This window comes from Salvia miltiorrhiza, chromosome 1 (genome assembly GCF_028751815.1).
Source record: "Salvia miltiorrhiza cultivar Shanhuang (shh) chromosome 1, IMPLAD_Smil_shh, whole genome shotgun sequence".
Taxonomy (NCBI): domain Eukaryota; kingdom Viridiplantae; phylum Streptophyta; class Magnoliopsida; order Lamiales; family Lamiaceae; genus Salvia; species Salvia miltiorrhiza.
In genome coordinates, this window is record NC_080387.1 from 66,881,988 (window position 1) to 66,901,446 (window position 19,459).

Here is a 19,459-nt window from a genome sequence, read left to right on the forward strand (position 1 = left end):
TCTTGAGGAAATCGTTGAATCAAATAATCTGTTTGGTTAATGGTTGTGTTGAATAAGTGGAACCGTTCCTGTCATACTCCGTTGTATGGAAGATCGTGATTTTGTTGTTGGCCAGGAGTTTCCAGACGTTAAGGCCTTCCGCAATGCAATCAAAGAGGCTGCCATTGCACAACATTTTGAGCTTCGGATAGTTAAAAGCGATCTCATCCGGTACATAGCTAAATGTGCTGCTGAAGGCTGTCCATGGCGAATACGTGCAGTGAAGCTTCCAAATGCTCCAACTTTCACGATAAGAAGTCTAGATGGAACGCACACTTGTGGGAAGAACGCACATGCTGGGCATCATCAGGCTTCTGTAGACTGGATCGTCAACTTCATAGAGGAACGGTTGCGTGACAACATAAATTACAAGCCAAAGGATATCTTGCACGATGTATATGAGCAATACGGGATAACTATACCCTACAAGCAGGCCTGGCGTGCCAAGGAGCGTGGACTGCAAGCCATATACGGCTCTTCTGAAGAAGGGTATTACCTCCTTCCTGTGTACTGTGAGCAAATCAGGAAGAACAATCCGGGAAGTGTTGCTGAGGTGTTTACTGCTGGTTCTGACAACCGGTTTCAACGTGTTTTTATTTCCTTTTATGCTTCGATAAAGGGGTTTCTCGAGGGTTGCCTCCCAATCATTGGGCTTGGTGGCTTTCCACTTAAAAGTAAATATCTTGGCACTTTACTTTCAGCAACTTCCTTTGATGCTGATGGTGGATTATTTCCGCTTGCCTTTGGTGTTGTTGATGTAGAGAACGATGAAAGTTGGATGTGGTTCTTGTCGGAACTACATAAGGCCTTTGAGATGCATACAGAGATCATACCGCATCTCACCTTCTTATCCAAATGGCAGAAAGGTGTTGGGGATGCTGTAAAAAGGAAGTTCCCGACTTGTTGTCATGCCATATGTATGAAACACTTGAGCGAAAGCATTGTTAGAGAATTCAAGAACCCTCGGCTTGTCCAGCTGCTGTGGAAAGCAGCATATGCTACTACTGCTTCTGCGTTCAAGGAAAAAATGGTAGAACTCGAGGAGGTCTCAGCAGAAGCAACGAAATGGCTACAACAATACCCACCTTCTCGTTGGGCATTGATATATTTTGAGGGATCTCGGTATGGGCATCTCTCATCAAATGTCGAGGAATTCAATCAATGGATTCTTGAAACTCGGGACCTGCCAGTGACTCAGGTGATTGAACAGATCCACTGTAAATTGATAATGGAGTTTCAGGAGAGGCGTGCAAGGTGCAAGTCGTGGTTCTCCATACTCGCTCCATCTGCAGAGAAGCACATGATTGAGGCCATGAACCGTGCTTCCACCTATCAAGTTCTTCGGTCAGATGAGGTGGAGTTTGAGGTCCTCTCAGCCGAGCGTTCTGACATTGTGAACATCAGAACGTATTCGTGTTCTTGTCGTGATTGGCAGCTCAATGGATTACCATGCTCGCATGCTGTTGCTGCCCTCATCTCCTCCAAGAACCATATATATGCTTTCACATCAAAGTACTTCACTGTGGCTAGTTACACTGCTGCATATGCTGAAGAGATACATCCTATGCCTGGTAAGATTGAGTGGAAGAAGGATGGTGAGAGCGAGACTGCCATGGACGATGAAATGAGGACTGTACGGCCTCCTAAGGTTAGACGGCCCCCTGGACGCCCTGAGAAGAAGCGAATGTGTGTAGAGGATCTTAATCGGGAGAAGCATACCGTCCACTGTAGTCGATGCAATCAGACCGGGCATTATAAGTCGACCTGCAAATCGGACGTTTGTAAGAGTATACAACAAATCTAGGTGTCTCAGTTTTGTAATTTTGGTCAAAAATAGGTGTAAGCTGATCCTGCCTGGTGGTGTTCTCCCCTCTTCTCTCTACAAAACCGTAAATGTCTTGTAAAATAGGATTCTTCTTGTACTTCAAATGTGTCTAGACCATAAAAGATGTATTCTTTGTACATTCTTACTCTTTGAAAATTGATACTTTATTCAACGCAGTGGGGACTAAATTGTTTGCAACTTTTGGCTTCTGCCTGATTTACAGAGTACCTAGTAATGGGCAAAAGAAGAAGACATGGATAAAACATGTAGATGCAAATCAAGCACTGCAATCACTGCTGATAAACGTTTGTCCGATTGATCCTAGAAGATTCGTCTGTTTACTTGTAGAGCTCCTTGAATCTTCTACAGGCCTCGACAACGTTTTCCCTGTGTCCGAAAGCACTGACCCTGACAAAGCCTTCGCCTCCAGGTCCAAAACCACTTCCGGGAGTGGTGACGACATGGGTCTTCTCCAGAATCTCACTGAACACATCCCACGAGCTACGGCCAGGAAAGTGGACCCAAACATATGGTGCATTTTTGCCTCCATAAACCTTGAACCCAAGCGAATTGAATGTGTCCACGATGATAGCCGTGTTTTCCTTGTAGAAACCAACCACATCCTGCATTGCCTGCATATAGTAGATTCATATTCATTATTCCAAGCATCATTTTAGCCTTACTGTTGCTGCCTTCTCTTCCACTCATCTTTAAGCTTTCTCGAGTTTGATGTTTTGTAGTGTAGCTTAAGGTATCTGAACTTTGTAATGGGCAAAAAGAAAAGAAAAAGGAAGTACCTTAATGCCTTCAGGTGAAACACAGGCCAGACCACCAGCTTGAGCAATGTTAGATGCACCATTGAAACAAGTACACACTATGCGGTTGAAGTCCTTGGCCACTGGAAAACCATCGGCATAATGGAGCTCTTTCGGAATGGCTGTCCAACCAAGACGAACTCCAGTGAACCCAGCATACTTGGAGAAGGAAGAAACTTCAAGTGCAACCTGCAACCATTATAAAGAACAAAGTGATTCATGCTTCTCGGATATATAAACTATGTGTATGTAAAGCAATACTAAAATCTTTTCCATCTTATTCGTCATCAACATTTATATGATTTCTCTTGAAAAATGTGATAAACAAGCAAATGCGCAAGAAGGCATCCATACTTTTATGTTATATTTTCAAAGAGCTGAAAAACTAATTATACTAAAAATGGATCTGAGGAACATCACATAAACACAAGAGACAAGAATATAAATAATAATTCCATAGGACTAGAAATCACATATAGCACAAACCTCTTTGGCTCCAGGAATCTCAAAAATGGATCTCGGACTATCATCTGAGACGTACATAGCATAAGCAGAATCATAGACTATGATAGAACCATTTTCTTTAGCGAACTGTACAAGCTTAGTTAGTTGCTCTCTTGATGCAGCAGAACCAGTCGGGTTATTTGGAGAACAAAAGAAGATGATGTCTGTCCGACGAACAGTGGATAAATCAGGAAAAAAACCATTTTCTGGCGTGCACCTCATGTACTCAATATTTGCATACTTCTCCACATCTTTCTGAAACAGCCCAGTCTGACCCAGAATAACGCTCGAATCCACATAAGCCTACAGAGAGGAGATATTTCATAAAATTCCAAAGAAGTACAAGATAATAAGGAAAAAAAATATTTATGGAAGATCCCCCTGTTGCTAACAGTTTTAACAGATCATTAGCAGCAGCACGATTAACAAATGAGGCAAGAAAGAATAGATTATTATTCAGCCTGTGCACGCACTGAATGCTACCTCATGATAATGAGTTTTTAATTTGTAAGGTGTAAGGTGATTCTGATGTTAACACTGTTAAACCAAATGACATGATAGAACATGGCAACATCAAAATAGAGTCAATAGACCCTGACATTTTGCGTTTAAACGTTCATGCAGCAAGACAAATTATATTTTAATAATGAATTGACTCATATTTACAAAATAAAACACAATATATTTACCGGGTAAGATGGGTCTTGAACAGCCATCGTCACATTAGATCCAAAAAGGACCTGCACAACAGGAAAATAAAAAACTCTAAGCAGACAACAAGCTATATCCAGTAACAAATACCCCTATAGATTGCTGACCTATACCCGCAAGAGAAGTGAAAAAAGCTAACCTGGAGGCGAGATTAAAAAAGCTAACCTGGAGGCGAGATATGTCACTTTTTGCACCATCAGATACAAATATATCATTCTCTTCGATGCCAAGGCCTGCATAGTAGGTTGAAGCAATGGCAGCTCTCAATTTCTGTTAAGAAATAAGTTAGAAAAATGAGTGCCTTTGTTTCTCCGTCTGTTGAATAATGGAAGCCAAAAACATCAATGGCAGCCATACCTCTCACTCAGATTGAAAAAGAACAAGCAATACTAGTGGAGGAAAACAAGGTGAAAGAAAACACAGAGCACAAAACAGGAATGACATGAAGATTACTACCTGTTCACCTTGTTCAGCACCATAACCACTGTAACCAGCAACTGTTGACAGCGCATCTGATCTCTGATATGAGAAAGGCCATCATAATCCAGGAAAGAGCATCAATAATCAACAAGATAAAAGAGCACACAAATATAAATACTATCTATGTAGGAACAACAACAATGTCCTAATCTAACAAACTGTTTTCTTGCCTATTTGGATTAAACTAGTTTCACAAGTACAGCCTGTGGGACCAGGACCATAAATTTCCACTGATGCAAACATCGCATAAGGAGAAGCTACCAGAAGACATAAAGATTGCCTCAAATTTACTGCCAGGGGAGTGAGTTCACACTCACACCCATATAAGAGTGAGCCTTCATGCCCATATAACACATCAAATTTACCCTCATAAAACAAAAAAACTATAAAGAAAAATAATACCTTTGACATGGCAGAAGTAATGACATCTGGAATTGGCTCAGTTGTGTCACCAATTCCAAGGCTGATAACTTTAGCGTCTGGATTATTAGCAATGTGTGCATTTCTCCGCCTTGCTATCTAATAAGAACGAAATTGCATTTTTTAATCTAGTTATTACATCCAGAAACAAAATAGCGTAACAAATATCATAACTTTTAATCCAGAACAAAAGGAACAACCTTCAAATCTCATATATAAGAAAAAGCCTTTGTTAACGAAAGCGATAACAGAATGCAGCTACTTCTGGGCATAAATAAATGTGTAATTGAGCAGCATCTCATACATGGAAGATTGGAATGAAATGAGTACATCAATTTTTCATTTGACATAATGTATGACTGACCATCTGCATTTGAAATTGGAGTAGGTACTTTCGGGACTGTGGAAATAGTAAACGATCCAAAACTCAAAGATATGATATAGACAGGAAAACACATTTTTTCCAGTTTTACTTGGAAACATTTTGTGCATTTTGGTAGAACTTAGAAGCCTCCGAAGATTTCAAGGATTCTAATAAACTTCTAAAGAAAGCATAATTAGGACTTGTGAAAGCAATCCTTGCTAATGTTAGTAAATAAATGAAGCCCAGGTCAAATGAGATTCTCATCAACTAAAACCTGCACCAGAAAAAAAAAAAAAAAAAAAAAAAAAGAATTATCAAACAGATGTACAATTAGAAACAATGGTCCTGAAACAGACCTCAGGAAAGAGATAGCCAGCTTGAAGTTTAGCTAGGTTTTCGTTGCGCGCCACATTTGTCTTGTAAGCTTCATCAAAAGTAGCACAACAATCAGCATATGGTATTAAAGTTAATGCCTGAACAATCTCTATGTCGTGTAACTACACAAGAAAAACTAATACACAAGAATATGCTGAAAGAAACCAATCAGATGACGTTCAAGAATAACATTTTGTGCCTCGTGAACTGAACTCTCTCTCGAATGTTTACTGCAATATTCGTCTGACTAATCTGTGGTATTTGTCACTACCCATTCATAGCTGCCATATCTTCTATCTAGCAGTGAAATATTGTTCTTAAAATTTACAGCCAAGGAGCTCTCTCACCTCAAGCTTCCTTACTCGCATTTAAACACAAGAGCAAGTATTTTAGGGGAGAAACAAACACACATCCATACCTTCCAGATAAAAATAAAATTGACTAAAGAATGAGTAAAGAAAAGACATTATTGAATAACGAGAGAAGCAGTCACCGACTCACCAGTCTTCTGAGCTGACGGCGACGCAACACATTTAACAACCGCATTCGTTCTCCCCGCCACCGAGACCTGAGAAGGCCTCATGGCCTTGAGATTGTTGCGACCGAGGAAAGTGGAGGTGGATGCGGAGAGAGAAGTGGAGACATTTTGATGAATCGCAGACATTCTCGTGAAGTCAGCTCAGAGTGTGGAGATGAGTGAGAGTTGAGGTTGCTTGGGTTACACAGTCAGAGCCGCCAATTATGATGAGATTTTGGTTTCCAATTTTCTAATACAAACCCTAGTTTCTGTTAATCCTTCGTGTCTTCTGTTTACAATGTCACTTTAGATTTCTTTACTGGTGTACTGCTTTTCTTTTTGAATTGTACCACCACAAGTATTCTCTTTTTAAAGTAAGAAAATAAGCTTACCATTTTTATCTTTTAATTATCTCTATTTAATTATATTTTCTCACAAAATAAAAACAAGTTCTACCATTTTTTACTTTTTCTGTTCGGCGAAATTTAAAAAAAAAATCGATATTAATTATAAAGAGTTAGTATTTTATTTATTATGCGTGATAGGTGAAAAAATGAAAATATAAATAGAGAAAAAAAATGTTATCATACAAAGAAAGTGCAACTTAAAGTTGGAAGTGAGGGAATATTTTATTTACCCTTATTTTTTACTACTTCTAATACATTTAACAATATTTTTTAAAACATACCTCACTCCTTCCTAATAAATTATTTCATAAATTAAAGGAATATTATATATTAATAATTAAATTATAAAAAAAATAGTAGAATTACGATAAGAGTGACACAATTCAAAAAAAAAATTGATATAGACCAATGGGTATATATACATACTAGAAATAATAAATAAAATTATAGATGTTATGTATATAAATAAAATTAACATGACTACATTTATTGTCAACGAGTAAATATAAAAGCATAAATTGAAATTATTGTAATTCGACGTAGAACATTGAATTACGTAATTTCAATAAAATAAAATATATTCATATTTTTTATACTTAAGTCTAATTTTTTTTAAACATAATATGAAGTATATATATAGAATATATATATATATATATATACATATATATTAAAATAGATGTAATAATAAAAAGAGTTTTATCAATATAATTTAGAATGATAAAAATAATTTTATTTCATTAACAAGTACTGCTTCGTAAATATACATATATCTATCTATATATATATATATACATATTTCATATTAATATATGCAAATTTTAAGAGCAATAATATTTCAAATTAACATATACAATAATTAATAAATTTAAACGTTGGGCCAATAATTATATTTGGGACCCATTTATTTTTAAATATAAATTTGAAGTTTATAATTCTTAATTTTTTTAACCCTATAATTCTTAAAATTGTAGTCTATTCCTTATTTTTAATTTCCTCCCGTCCCAGCATTGCCAATTTGCCATACACCTAAATCTCAGCTGTCTCCCTTGCGGCCTCGTCTCCTCCCTTTCATATCTCGAATTCCGGCCACCGGCAACCGCCCCGACCCCATCACACAATTTCCGTTAATTTGGATAATAACCTTCGAACTCATCTTTTTGTTGCATAATTCTTCCTCTTCCTCTTGTTTTTTTTTTTTTTTTTCCTGATCTCTTTGTCAGTACCCAAAAACCCTAGATATCAATTTCGTAAATTCATCCGGTTGATCGAGAAATCTTCCTGATATATTCACATACGCCCTAAATTTACCTGCACCTGCATAAACCTGAGAGGATAGCGCACTTTGGCGACAGAATCCGCACATAGTTTGCGGAAGATCTAAGGTAAATATGGCATTAGTTTGAAAGTGTAATTAATTGATTCAGAGCATGCTTAATTTTGTTTTTTGTTTTTTTATATATACAGTGTATAATTTTATTTTTTTCATTGATAATTGAACTCTCAATACATCTACTTAAGGAAGGCGAAGAGGAAGGAGTCATAATAGTTAAATTTCTTCCTTGTGTTAAAGAATGTGTATTATCTTGTTATTACTGATTCCACTTGCATCGTCTGAGATTGAGGGATAAATCTTGCCCCGGAGACGGAGAGAGATTTTTGTAGCTACTCTGAATTTTTAGTTTTTCTCGCAATCTCTGAATTATGCTACTCTCTATTTTTATTTTTATTTTTATTTTCTCACTGAAAATACGCCTGTGTTCTTGTTTCAAAAATCTGGACTGCAGCTGAAAATAGGTGGTAATATATTGTAAATATAAGAGTTTGGCAAAAACTTGTTTGCATTGGATATGTGTTGGCAGTGTTGCATTCACCCTAATTAAATCCAATTGTAGTTCAGCAATACCAATTAGGATTTAATTAGCGCTTATGCACCGGATGTACCAAAGTGTGCCTCATACAGTTTTTGCACCTTAAACCAACAAATGTCCATTGGACTGTAAAGAGGATGAAATTTATGGATTCTGCTTTGTCACAGTTGATTTATTTTTGCAATGTAGGGGATACAGAGATAAACTGACTCTGGATATGGAGAGAGATTTTTGTAGACGCATCTCTCAATTTTAATCCCTCACTTCTCTGTTTTTCTTTTTCTCATTGAAATACACCTGTGTTTGTACTAAAAATCTTGTCTGTCGCTGACAATAGATGGTGGTAATATATTCTAAATACAGTTTTTTTGCTCCTTAAACCAGCAACTATTGTCTGTTGATCTGTAAAACACATGTCTTCTTTCTATTGATCTATGAAACACTTGTCATGGCAATGTTTGCATTTTGTGGTTATTTCTTTATTCACATAACTAAAACTGCACCTATCTCCAAATTAAAAAATTTGTATGTGGAAAAACCATGGTTACTTGTTTGGTAATTAAGGTAAAAGTTGACACAGATAACTTGATGCCGAAAATCATGTCGAAAAATTTATTGCGACTAAAAAGATGGAAAAAACAATGCTAATGAATTGGCGGTAAAAATCTGCTGTCGAATTGTGTTTTAATATTGTGTATAGATATAGATAATTTAGGGGATAGTAGTCTCTGATGATATTCTTATGTTTGAGTTAGAGTTTGAAAATTAAAAAGATAATGAAAGATCTCTAAACTGACATGTCAACGATTCTGTATTCACCTGGCATCTTTGACTAATGAAAATGCTTTAAATCTGCTTCTACTATGCAGGAATATCTTATTTTTAGCTACCCTGGTGGGCATCCTTAATCCTATTGAGGTTTCAATATGGATTTGGAGACGGAAAACAGAATAGCTGCCATTCTTTTAAAGGAGGCCGCAGAATTGCGTCGTGAGGCTCAGAAGGAAGGTGCACTTGCTTATCTTCGTGAGCCCACTGTTAGGTTTAGGCCGAATTCTCGTTTCTTGACTGCAACTGTTCGTGGAGTTCAACAAGGTAAGTTTTAGCTGCCTATTTTTCTTTCTCTGGTGTTTGAATGGGCTATGGTTTAAATATATGTGTGCTTCTCTGACTAATGGATGTGGTGGTTTTTGTTCTTTAGAGTTGTCCTATATACGAAATCCTTAGTTGGATTTGACTTGCCTTGGCTTCAGAAATAATAAAGGGTGTTCTCAAGCAAATATCATAAAGCTCCCTTGTCTAATACTAACCTAATTATGCATGTCAATGATGACAGGCCATAAGTCATAGAAAGGACTGAAAGATAGCCTTTTCTTTAGCCAGCATGGAGGGTCTAATTATTCCTGTTGTCTTTTATGCATCAAAAGTCTTTTTATGTTACATTAACTCCTTAAGTTGGCTGTAGAGGTCTGCAATGAAATACTAGGAAGCTCAAGCTATAGTCTTGTCTTAGATGTTCTACTGAATTTAATAAACAAATATTTGACTGGATTTATGAGTTGAACTGGTGTGTTTGTCAGTAAGTTAGTAATTTTTTCTATGATGTACATATTTTACTCAAAATCTTTATCTTAGATGAGAAAATCTGTCAAAGTGTTATTGAGCATGCAAATAAACTAAAGAAGCCAAAATCACTTTTTTGTACCTAAAGTTTGTTTGATCTTCTGGATGTTAGTTGCTGGACAGTAAATTGAACTTTCTCTTTTTTTTATCTTCTTTTTCTGGCTGTTATATGGAAAGGTGAGCTGAGCTACTGTTGATGTATTGAGACTACAAGTAGCTTTCTTTGAAGTGTGGCAAGTTTCACAGAAACACGGTTCTCTTTTCTAGCCAGTTATAGTATCTTATGTATCTATCTGGATACAATATTGTACGACTCCCATTTGATATTTGGTACTGCAGCTAATCGTGTCGTTGAAGTTAATGAAATGTGGCGACTAAGGGAAAAACAGCTGGAACTGGACAATAAGCTTGGAGGAATCAGAAGTGGGAGCAACAGTGGAAGAGGTCACAAGGACATTCGCGAATCTCACACTAGTACAAGTAGAGCAAGCAATGAAGTGGAGAACAGTGCAAATGCTTCTCTCTCTTCAAAGAAAAGATCTGTTGAGCATTTTGATCCAATGGAGGATGAAGGTCTAAAGGATGATGAGATTGACCAATTTTTACAGTCCAGGTTTTTTTGCTTATGCACGTTATATTCTGTATACAATTTGGTGACCTTTCCCTTGCGGACTTAATTAGTATTTGTGCTTATTATCTTTCCAATTATAGAATCAAGCGAGGCAGGGGCTCTGTTGGATCAAGGATGGACGAAACCGGGCCTTACCTTCCCCTTAGCCCAGATTCTAATAACAAGTTTGAGAGCGATATTGAGATGTCAAATAAAGCAAGAGTCGTGCTTGGCCCGAAGAAGCCTTATTCCCTGACATCTAGTGAATCATCTTCAGATGATGAATCGCGTTCACACCGGAGGAAGACAGCTAAGGTAGCCTCAAGCAAGCGGCATTCGAGGAAACACAAATCAAAAGAAAAATCTAAAGGCAAGAGTAGGAGGAGGAAGGACAAGAAAAGTAAACATCATAAATGAGCATGCAGCGTTTTTCAAATGGAAAGCAGCAGGTGGCTTAGGCCTTGTCTCAGGATCGACCAACCCCATACATCAATACATGTGGTTGCCATGTACATTAGTTTATGTATTTGCTCATCTTTTTACTATCACTTATGGAATCACTTGACATTGTTGTGTTGGCCAACTGCCTATCGAAGGGAATGTAGAAAAATTCTAGATGTCCGCGTTTGGTTCGTAATGAAGTGGGTTGTATTCATGATGCATGTGCTATGGAATAGGAACTAGGGGTGAGCATCGGTTCAAAACCGAACCGAACCGATGCATTTTGAGAAAACCGAAACCGAACCGACCTCGATAGAAGACGGACCGAACCGAACCGCTAAATGTCCGAAAACCGACCAAAACCGAACCGGCCGAAACCGATCGGTTTCGGTCGGTAACCGAACCGAACCATTGTTTTATCAAAAAAATTGGAAAATCTGCCCAAATTCAATGAAAAACAGGCTGTATTTTCGAAAGAAAAAAAAACCAGTAAAATCTGTCGTGGCGTGGGAGAAGCAGGGGGGATCTGCGTTAGCGTTGGTTCGGCGGAGGAGAAGCCGGTCTGCTCGTGGCTGGAGGAGAAGCGGCGGAACCGCGAAGTAAGAAAAGAGGGGTAGAAAAACTGGAGGAGAAGCGGTGGAACTGTGTCAGCGTCGGTCCTACGCAGCGTGGGTGCGGTGGAAACGCTGTGCGGCGTGGCCGCGTGGGGACGGAGGAAGAGCCTGCGCGGCGTGGGTGCGGTGGAAACGCCGGCGCGGCATGGGAGGTAGGAGCAATTAGGTTTTGAAAATGGAATTGGATGGTGGAAGAGGGCCAAGAGGCGGCTGGACTGGGGGGGCAGAAAATGAAAGCATTTTCAAATGCCTTAGGGTTTCAAAAAGTAGAGTATAAAACATAAACTATATAATAAATAATATATTTATTAAAATATATTAAAAGTATCGGTTCGGTTCGGTTCCCGACCGAACCATGGCCGGAGAACCGAAACCGAACCGAAACTCTGTCGGTTTTTTAGTTTGCAAACCGAACCGAAAACCGAACCAGAAAATTCAAAACCGAACCGAACCAAAAATGATCGGTTCGATCGGTTTTTTCGGTTCGGTTCGGTTTATGCTCACCCCTAATAGGAACGAATTCGAGTTTATTCATGAAAAATGAATAAGAAGTACTAGAAGGATAGGCGTATAGTTTAGTTGCATTTCATTTATTATAGTTTGTCAGTTGAATATCAGTAAATACATAACTTTGTTTTTAGAATCAGTTATTGTAAGAAGTTATCGACCTTTTAGCTCGGTCATACAGGTGTATTTCACTCTTTTACTTGATCGAATTGGCACAATCTGTGAGAAACTAATTCAGGAAGAAAACTCCTGCAATGATAATAAGATTCGGTGAAGGAAAGTGTGGATTTAGTTGCAAGATGGATTGGTGGAGTAAAAGAATACTGAAACAACTCTTGTATGTGAACAAGCAGTGTAGATTCCTTGTTTCTTTTCTTTTTCCTTTTTGGCATGAGGTCTCTTTCTGAATAAGTTCCCAAAGGCAGTCCCAAATTCTTGAGGTTTTAACAAAAGATGCTCTGCAAGAAAATTTCCAATCAAAGCCAAAAAAGGTTGATAGCATAACTGATCCCTTAAAAACGCAAGTCAAATATTTATTGATATAATTGGTATATTAAACTGAGTCTCTACTTCATTCTCCTCTATTTTTCCTAATAAAATTGGAAAATTAATCTGAATATAATCCTCCTTTCCTATCCATTTTCTCAGTCCATCTTTTTGTATAAACTCATTTCTGGTCTGTTCTGGTACATATCAGCATGGAGTATGGTTAAGATGCTCCACACAATAATACTCTCATTCATATTTTCTTCCTTTTCCAAGAGCAAAAGATCACTTTATTTTTAGGCTTAAAACTCCAATTTAATTCATGTGGCAACTGGCTGAAATAAACCAATTTTGAAATGAATACAGTGAAATATATTTGATTTCTAAAAAAATTGATAAATTTATAGGACAACAAACAGCCGAACATAGAATTGAAAATTTGAAATCAACTTCATTTTAACATAGATCCAAAAGTATAACCACAGATTCAGCAACAATAACATCAAACCAAACTAACTAGCCTAATCATCACTCTAGCACCATCACGGCAACAAAACCCCCAAATTAGAATTATGCCCTCTCACCCCTAATCCTCCTAGCCAACTGGATATCCTTGGGCATAATTGTAACCCTCTTAGCGTGAATAGCGCACAGATTCGTATCCTCAAAGAGTCCAACAAGGTACGCCTCCGCCGCCTCCTGCAGCGCCGCGACAGCGGAGCTCTGGAACCTCAGATCGGTCTTGAAGTCCTGCGCAATCTCCCGAACAAGCCTCTGAAACGGAAGCTTGCGGATCAGCAGCTCCGTGGACTTCTGGTACTTGCGGATCTCACGGAGAGCGACGGTGCCGGGACGAAAACGGTGAGGCTTCTTCACTCCACCGGTGGCCGGAGCCGATTTCCTGGCGGCCTTGGTGGCCAGTTGCTTGCGGGGCGCCTTGCCGCCGGTGGACTTGCGGGCTGTCTGCTTTGTGCGTGCCATTTCTAGGGTTTCTGAGAGAGGGAAATTGCGCGACTGCTTTGAAAGGATTTGAGATTTGATTTAGTGGATGAAGAAGGATGGATTCTCAGTGGAGATTTATAGCGAGGATTCTTCAAAATTTAAAGTGGCGGGACGGAGGGAAAATTGGAGCGCTCGGATTTTGAAATTTTAGTAACGGCTGCGATTGTTTGTTGAGATGGGAAGGATTAATGACGTGGTATGTTGATGGGATTTATCAACGGTTGATATTTTGAGATTGAGCGTGGAGCGGATTGCTGACGTGGGCAGTGGACTGCGTCCTTCGTCGGTCAGGTTTTTACAAATTAAATGCAACAAATTATTATTGCTTGAAAGCTGTTAGTATTTGTTTGCCATGACTTTCACTTAAAAACTTTGTTTTCATTTGTAACGACTACTTAAGTTTAATTTCCTACTATCTTTCATTTTTTTTGTTATCTCTCAAATAATTTTTTATTCATTTTGGAACACTAACCCACTACTAATAATATTTTATTTATTTTTACATTTTACCACTTTTAATATTAATTATAAGTATTTTTTATCATCTTTAATACAATACTACTTTCAATACATTCAATAATTTTTATCTTAAGACTCATACCCCTTTCATAGTGAGTATAAAATGTATGGAGAGAGAGGGACAAATTACAATTCTTATACTATTAGTCTTTTTTTTTTTGAGAAAATACTACTCCCTCCGTCCGCCAAGATTATGTCACAATTACTATATCGGGCGTCCGCCAAAATTATGTCACTTTCCTTTTATGACAATGGTCCCACCATCCCCTTTAATATTTTATCCTTACTAACACTCTTTATTTACAAAAAAACCACTCAAAATTCAATCTCAACCACTCATCTCATAAAGTGGTGGGACCCTTTCTCCACTACATCAAAATCATCACCAATTTTATTAAATCCCGTACCCAAGCAAATTGCCATAATCTTGGCGGACGGAGGGAGTATTAGTCTTTCATGTTAATGTATAAGAGACATGAAATTTGCTATGTAAACACAGTATAAAGAAATTAAAAATATATATATGAACATTATTATATGAAAAAAGCATGGATACATTATTGATTATTGACATTATTACTATTAAATAATCATTTCAGAAATTAAAAAATATACATTTAATAACTATAAATATTCAATTATTTATGGCACGAAAAAGACCACTGATGTGGATACATGACAGAAATCAATCTGGCACCAGCATGTACTTGAATGGCAACCAGCTCCGATTTACAAAAACACAAATATTAGTACATGCTTGTTTAAACATAACTTGGATTTTCATGAATCAATGAATATTGTTTCAATCTCTTAAGCAATACGCATTCTAAGCGATAAGAATAAGAAACATGACTTCCCTATCCAATATTTTTGCATATATCCAACCAAAACTTGTACATACCAACAATTTCAACATAGTATCTATACTATATATTTCTCTCTCTCTCGCATAAGAACATGCTATATATATGGTCATGACTCATCGACATGGTGATCCGTTTCATCAAATATCTCTTCCTGAAAGAAGCAATCCATAAAATAATGTAAGAGAATTTGAAAATTAAATGAATGATTTAGGAAAGCACATTATAATGTATACTTCACCTGCAGAAGCTCTTCTATGACATCTTCCATGGTAATAATCCCTACTGCCTCTTCTTCTTCGGGGACCTTTGGCAGTGGATTTCCATCTATTTGCAGAATGTCCGAATACATATTTTTGGTCCATTTCTTGCTCCTAGCTGTGTTTTTGAAAGATTCACTTCCATTATTTGGAAAACTCTTCCATTTCTGTAGTGGTCTCTTTGTCTTCAGAGTCTTTTCACCATCCACGTCTATCTTCACATCCTTGGTTGGATCTACACAATGTAAAAAGCAAGTGGTTTCAAACATTTGTTTCGTGCAGTAAATCTAGAAACAAACACAAACAAACTTACTATCCAGCGGCGCTTGGCTAGCAGGCTTGTCAATTGTATTGGTATACTGCTTTATGACTACAGCCATATGACTGTGACCCTTCTGGAATTCATTCAAGATGTCGTATAGTGGCAAGCTTTCTGCAACCCTAAGACCAAGTAGAGGTATATCAGCACACTTTCCATATGTCTAAAGCCAATTGGGAGCGTTTACTTTTTGTATAGATTTAAGATTGTCAAATCCATCAAAGTATGGGGTGAATTAATCTATGTTAGCTATCACCCAAACTAAACGCCTCATCAAATGATAAATGTGCAACTAACGACAAATTTCTGGCACAAGACTCTACATATAAGGCAAAATATATGTTCACCAGTAATAAATCAACAAAAGTAGGATGTCTAAGACTTGAACTGGAGAGTTAAACAGAGATACCAAGGTAAAACAAGTGCATGAGTAAGAATAGATGCATATGTATCCAGTTGCTAGCTTGTATTATATTGTATGAAAGCACATTTATTAACAAGAGTGAGAAAACTAGCACGAGCCCCGAGCAAGGAAAGCATGAAATGACATGGTTCGTTGATTGGTAATAGTAATTTTATCGGGTGTTTACTTTGCATGATTGATAAAATATATGATTTGAGTATTTTTATCCTAAAAATTAGGATTTTTCCAATCCCACCCTTTCAATATGATATGAATCAAGTAAAACTAGCTCAAATGATGGAAATTACCAAGGGCCTTGGGATCCCAATATTCCAATCCATCTTAGTAAAGAAGGGATTAACCCTTACTATTTTTTATCTATCTAGACAAATCCTCAAAGATAAATGCCTCCTTGATGAAAGCATAGAAAAACTAATTTTTGCTAACATGTAATCAAGGCCTCATTTCTGAATGAAAGATTCGGAGTTTCAGTGTTCGAACACACCTTGGGATTCTGCGAATTGTGACACTCTTTACTGGTACTGTATCTTCTGGATGAATGGTCAACAAATTTTTAACCTGGAAAGCCATAAATAAGTACACAAGAAAAGTGGATCTACTACGCATTAAGATAAAAAGTTGCGTTCAACGCACTACTCTACTCGAAGGTGGAAAATAGGAGGGGCCGAACTGAAAACAGAACTTTGTGGCTCTCTAGACAACAACAAAGTAACGTGCATAAACTACAAACGCAAACATTTTGTGAAAAAACAAATATGATAGCTGAGGAAAGCAGATGGGAATTGTTCTACAAGTAGATGAATACAGTGATATTCAGAAGTCTCATTACTCGTATACATTTGTTACTACTTCATGTTGTATGACTTGCACATATGCCACATTCTCTTTTCATATCTAAAATATTGGTTGAGGATCACCGAACACTGGGATCCCACCAACTTAGAAAGCTTGTCAGAAAAATCTTAAATTACAGAGCATCGTATACAGCAAGAATTTGAAGTATTAACTCACTGTAAGCTCAATTGGAAAGTGATGGAAGAAAAGAGAGAAAAAAAACACCCGGTTATAAATTAATTCTTTCCCTGAATTACAAAATGAGGATTCTAAAATAGTGGACTACCGTAGGTTTAACTCAAAAGAATCAAAACAAAACTATTACAGTTAAGTTTATTTAAGTCAAGCCAGTTGCTTACTTTAGGGAGTATTACCGAGGAAATTATAAATTTGAAATTGTAACATATATACCCCAATTATGCATCCAAAATCCAAATTCATGACAATTTGTAATCTGAAACTAAAGCATGAAAAATGTACCAGAACAAGCCCAATGATATTTGTAGGTTGCTCATAATAGACGGGAACTCGACTATGTCCTTTCTCCAAAATCATATTCATCACAGACCTAAAACAGGGAAAGAATAACACTATTTCACAACACAAGTAATGATCAAAAGATTTAAGTTGCTGAATCAGTGTCACAAACCATACACATACCTATCAAGCTTGGCATTTATGTCGATCGAAAAGATTTCCGATATAGGGGTCATGGCATCACTTGCAGTTTTGTCACTGAGCTCAAGCGCCCCAGCAATGATTGTTGTCTCATCATGCGTGAGTTCTCCACCTTTACCAGCCTATATATATTACCAATTAGAGTTACATTTGATGAAGAAAGCTAGGAATTTAATCGCTCCCATTTACTACCTCATTGCCGTGAAAATTAACAAGTGTTTTCAACTCAGCGCGTCGAAACAAAGCTCTATGGCCATCACCAAGCAAGAAATCCAACAACTAAAGAAGTAGAAAAAAAGAGAAGCAGAAAAGTGTAAAATCTTGCAAGAAGTTGTGGAATAGACATCGTCGAGTAAAGAAAAGCAATGGGTTAATTACCTTGCTTATGGGATATGCAAGAGGAAAACAAATCCAAACAAGAACGTGAACAGCCGGGGCAACAGTTGCCCCAATAGCAAGTCCATGCCTAGTGCAAACAGATTGGGGAATTATCTGACATTAAGTATTTTAAATACTATTAATCACTAGATGACGAGCTTCTTAAATAATTTAATTCTAAAAGGTAAAGTAATTAATTAACCATGACATGAGTTTACCTCACCAAACAGAAGTATCAGAGTGACGGATACGAGAATCGCAACCCAAGCCGAAACGATGCCGTCGAGGAAAATAGGAAGCGTCTGAGAACACAAATTATCTCAAACCTTTACACCATTAATCTCAAATTGAATTTTGAATTGATGAATTCAGAGGCATAATATAACTCAAAAATTACATAATATGCACCTCCATAGCAGCGGCATTGCAAATAAGCAAAGTGCAGAGCAATAAATGCTGGTTTTTGACAACTGGAAGTATCTTCACTGCAAGTAACAATACAAACATTAAAACGAGCAATAAAATAAAATTCCATTTCACACCTATAATTCTCAAATCAGATGAATTTTCTTCTCTCGGAAAATCGAAATATTGAAAAGCGCACCGGCGTATATTTTATCCTTTGGAGTTCCAGACTTGGCGAGAACTTCGAGATCGACGAGGCTGAGAGACATGAGGCCCAAAGTGAGGCCGGACATGAGGCCCGCAAACAGCACCAGAAACACAATCACCGCAATGTGAATGAAAAATTGCAGCTCGCAACATGCGTATTCCACCGCCATTCACCACAGCTCCGGAAAAAAATTTCTTGATTTTGCCTGTGTAAAATGGAGGGGGGCGGAGAACGCGTGGGGTAGGAAACCGGAGGAAATGGGAACGGGAGAGGGCGCTTTTGTAGTGTAGTGAGAGAGGAGAGGAAGAATGGAAGATGACGTGCGAACAACCTTGGAGAAGAGAAGAGAATGAGGATGTGATTGTGCTTCGACATTCAACATTCAACTCATCAACTGCTGCTTATGCGCTTCTATTCGATACACGAGCTGTCCGTATCTCAGTCGGCATGGGCTCCACGTGTCATTTTTAATATTTCTTTATCTAACAAATTGTTTTTTCCGATTTGTCTGACTATCAATTATTTTTGTTGTTATTCCTTGACAACTGTTCGAATTATTTTTGTGGGGGTTAATCATCGAATATATGTCGATCGCTCAACAATTTTATCTCAATTCTTAATTTTAAAAGAAATATACTCCCCCGTCCCACTTCAATTGGCACACTTACTTTTTTTGTTTGTCTCATTTTAATTGACACTTTCCAAAGTAAACAAATGGCCCTCACCCACTTTTCTACACACATTAAACAAATGGCCCCACCCACTTTACACACTCAGCCATTTATTCTTAATCTCCGTGCCCAAAGTAAAAGTGCCAATTGAAGTGGGACGGAGGGAGTATATAAATTTTATCACAGTGTTTTTTTTTAACTTTAGCGATTAAGATCAAATTGATAAATTTGTTAATTCATTCTAATGTTTGTTATAAAGTCATTTTTTACTTCAAACATTGTGATTTGA

The 19,459-nt window shown here is 37.5% G+C and overlaps 5 protein-coding genes across 7 annotated transcripts; 2 read left to right on the forward strand and 3 right to left on the reverse strand.

The window, feature by feature from the left end:
* Positions 1-85: 85 nt before the first annotated feature.
* On the forward strand, positions 86-2,036 carry LOC131005218 (uncharacterized). Its single transcript, XM_057932056.1, has one exon. It carries the CDS (start codon positions 86-88, stop codon positions 1,841-1,843), a length of 1,758 nt encoding a protein of 585 aa, XP_057788039.1. The 3' UTR covers positions 1,844-2,036.
* LOC131005219 (probable LL-diaminopimelate aminotransferase, chloroplastic) lies at positions 2,013-6,401 on the reverse strand. Its single transcript, XM_057932057.1, has 9 exons — positions 6,035-6,401; positions 5,515-5,582; positions 4,777-4,893; positions 4,351-4,413; positions 4,060-4,164; positions 3,873-3,923; positions 3,166-3,486; positions 2,662-2,868; positions 2,013-2,496 (listed from the first exon to the last, which is right to left on the reverse strand). The coding sequence occupies exons 1-9, from the start codon at positions 6,195-6,197 to the stop codon at positions 2,203-2,205; spliced, it is 1,389 nt and encodes a 462-aa protein (XP_057788040.1). The 5' UTR covers positions 6,198-6,401; the 3' UTR covers positions 2,013-2,202.
* A 1,014-nt stretch (positions 6,402-7,415) lies between these two features.
* Positions 7,416-11,216, forward strand: LOC131005220 (uncharacterized). Of its 2 annotated transcripts, none has more exons than XM_057932060.1 (4): positions 7,416-7,842; positions 9,198-9,423; positions 10,291-10,564; positions 10,663-11,216. In XM_057932060.1, exons 2-4 carry the CDS (start codon positions 9,255-9,257, stop codon positions 10,976-10,978), a joined length of 759 nt encoding a protein of 252 aa, XP_057788043.1. In that variant the 5' UTR covers positions 7,416-7,842; positions 9,198-9,254; the 3' UTR covers positions 10,979-11,216. The 2 variants fall into 2 exon arrangements, with proteins under 2 accessions (XP_057788043.1, XP_057788042.1); XM_057932059.1 differs by having other exon boundaries at positions 7,443-7,842; positions 8,518-9,423.
* Positions 11,217-13,040: 1,824 nt separating this feature from the next.
* LOC131005221 (histone H3.2) lies at positions 13,041-13,718 on the reverse strand. Its single transcript, XM_057932061.1, has one exon. The coding sequence runs from the start codon at positions 13,588-13,590 to the stop codon at positions 13,180-13,182; it is 411 nt and encodes a 136-aa protein (XP_057788044.1). The 5' UTR covers positions 13,591-13,718; the 3' UTR covers positions 13,041-13,179.
* A 1,169-nt stretch (positions 13,719-14,887) lies between these two features.
* On the reverse strand, positions 14,888-18,941 carry LOC131005222 (DUF21 domain-containing protein At4g33700-like). 2 transcript variants are annotated; one of them, XM_057932062.1, is made up of 11 exons: positions 18,491-18,941; positions 18,295-18,371; positions 18,105-18,188; positions 17,887-18,000; positions 17,701-17,787; positions 17,491-17,630; positions 17,311-17,398; positions 16,481-16,554; positions 15,567-15,694; positions 15,235-15,488; positions 14,888-15,147 (listed from the first exon to the last, which is right to left on the reverse strand). In XM_057932062.1, the coding sequence occupies exons 1-11, from the start codon at positions 18,666-18,668 to the stop codon at positions 15,103-15,105; spliced, it is 1,269 nt and encodes a 422-aa protein (XP_057788045.1). In that variant the 5' UTR covers positions 18,669-18,941; the 3' UTR covers positions 14,888-15,102. The 2 variants fall into 2 exon arrangements, 1 of the variants encoding a protein (XP_057788045.1); XR_009095235.1 differs by lacking the exon at positions 14,888-15,147 and having other exon boundaries at positions 15,418-15,488; positions 15,567-15,686; positions 18,491-18,934.
* Positions 18,942-19,459: the final 518 nt, after the last annotated feature.